This window comes from Cynoglossus semilaevis, chromosome 12 (genome assembly GCF_000523025.1).
Source record: "Cynoglossus semilaevis isolate Cse_v1.0 chromosome 12, Cse_v1.0, whole genome shotgun sequence".
Taxonomy (NCBI): Eukaryota; Metazoa; Chordata; class Actinopteri; order Pleuronectiformes; family Cynoglossidae; genus Cynoglossus; species Cynoglossus semilaevis.
In genome coordinates, this window is record NC_024318.1 from 4,850,163 (window position 1) to 4,852,408 (window position 2,246).

General features: G+C 46.6%; 1 protein-coding gene across 1 annotated transcript in view; it reads left to right on the forward strand.

The window, feature by feature from the left end:
- The first annotated feature begins 1,189 nt into the window (after positions 1 to 1,189).
- Positions 1,190 to 2,246, forward strand: part of ndnfl (neuron-derived neurotrophic factor, like) — a 6,379-nt gene continuing 5,322 nt past the window's right edge. The window contains exon 1 of the mRNA XM_025061009.1: positions 1,190 to 2,225. Within this exon, the coding sequence (XP_024916777.1) occupies positions 2,050 to 2,225 (176 nt within the window). The 5' untranslated portion in view covers positions 1,190 to 2,049. The remainder of the gene's footprint in view (positions 2,226 to 2,246) is intronic.

A 2,246-nucleotide genomic window follows, 5' to 3' on the forward strand; every position in this document is an offset into this window, starting at 1 on the left:
GAACAAACATATCCTACAGAGACCACCCCAGGCCATTTAATCTGTCCTCGCTGCATAGACAACAGAAGGCAGATGGTCCTGTTGGAGCGCCGAGAGAGAGAGAGAGATACAGAGAGAGAGAGAGAGGGAGAGAGAGAGAGAGAGAGAGAGAGACACGTACTCTCACACACACACATACGGACACACACACGACACTCAACCAGTCTGTGAAACTGTGGCTGCATCAACTTCTGTGATGAGACAGAAATATTGGTCAAAAAAAAATCCAGACAGAAAAAAAGTCAGGTGTTTTTTCAGTGACTGTTCAGTACAGATACAGTAACAGTAGAGGGCAGTGGAGGGCAGTGGAGGTAGAGTATGTAGGAGTTCCATGAACAAACAAGAGAATCATACAATATTAATCCCTGCAGTCGTTTCTAATGAGGGAATAAACAGCACTGCTGCTGAGACAGAGACCTTTGAAAATAAATCCAGTAGGTGGCACTGGTGCCTCCGTTAAACTTTTAACGTAAAGTAAAAAAAGTGAATTTTTTTTAAAAGGTTATTCATTCACTCATTCATAAGTTAGCCAAAAACAGTTAACATTAGCCAAACTAGCCATAGATTTTCCAGTTAATGAGTGAATGTTGACACGGAATTAGTTTAAAATTTAGCCAGTCGTTTAGTTACATTTTAACCAAAACTAGCTAAGCTAGTTAAGACAAAATGTTGACGGTAATTGGGTACTGAAAATTTAGCAGACCAGTCCAGTCTAGTCCAGTCCAGTCCAGTCCAGTCCAGTCCAGTCCAGTCCAGTCCAGTCCAGACTCTGTATTATTTACTGCCTACATATTTAATCAGCGTCTTCTTCTGGATAAAAAATAAAATAATAAATAAAACGTTATTCTTCTGTGTCAGGTTAGAACCTCGCTCCCTTTTCCTCTGTGTCTTTTTACCCTCCCCCTTTTCTCTCGCCCCCTCTTCTATCCCTCCACAATATCTGTCTTACCTCTCCCTCTTGCACCCCCACGGCTCCCCCTTCTCCCCTTCTCCCCCCCCTCAGTTAAAGCCTGGTTCTTTCTGGGCTCAGATAATGAGCCCCTGACTTTGTAGCTCATGTCTCACTGTTTGTCTCTTTTTGGAGTTTGGACTCCCCCTCTTCCCTCCTTCCCACCCCTGTCTCCCTCTCCTCCTCCCTAAAAAGAAGGCTCAGATGTACCTTCTGTAGCCCACGCCTCCGTCAGCAGCATCACCGTGATTTCCTCTGTGATCTCCAGCCCTGACATAACTCACCTTGTTAGAGGGAGAAACAGGGAGCGGTGTGTTTGTGGAACTTTGAACCCATGGATGTCTCTCTGAGGAGCAGTGAGGAGAACACAGACGCACAGCCTGACACCCACGTTCACACAATACAAGACAGGACGGATGAAGGAGTGATGGAGGGGGGAAAAAAAAGAAAAAATCAGATACGTAGCCTCCCTGCTGCTGCTGCTGCTGCTGCTGCTGCTGCTGCTGCTGCTGCTGCTGCCGGGCCTGGCCTGTATGAATGCTGAATGGATGTGCGTGTGTGTGTGTGTCACAGCGTCTCCAGGTGCTGTTTGTCTCCACATCAGTGAGGCGTCACTTCCTCTCTGTAATTGACTCCTAATAACTGTGATGAAAGAATATCTGAGCGCAGACCTTTGGGACTAAATATAGAAATGTAGAAACAGGAAGCCTGACTGACTCCAGAGTGAGCATACAACCAGTTTCTCACTTCTGAAAAGTAGAAGTGATTTATTCTTTAGCTCCTATTAGAGTCAGTGTCTGCGTCCAGGATATTTCTCTTCCTCATCATGAATTATTCTGTCTGAGTGTAAGAGAGAACGTTCAGCCTCCGCAGCACTTTAGTGTCTGTGTGAGAGCTGCGGGAGAAATTTAAATTTAAAGTGTCTGAGTGCAGATCTATCTGTCTGTGTGTGTGTGTGTGTGTCTTTGTCTATGTGTGTGTACGTTTACAGAGCCTCGGAGACTTGAAGACCAGGAAAGTCAAAGGGTGAGGAACCAGGAACCAGGACCCAGGAAGGCACCATGGCTCTGACGTCCCTGCCCTGGTACTGTGCAGCTCTGGTGCTGTTCTACAGTTCTCCCTGGCCTCAGGTTCACACGGCTGTAGCACCGGAAAATGAAGTTCCACTCCGACCCACCGTGTGGATACAAGAGGGAAAGGTGACATCTGTGAACCTGCACAAAGGACGAACTCGCAGGTAGGAAGACTGAGGAGAGGA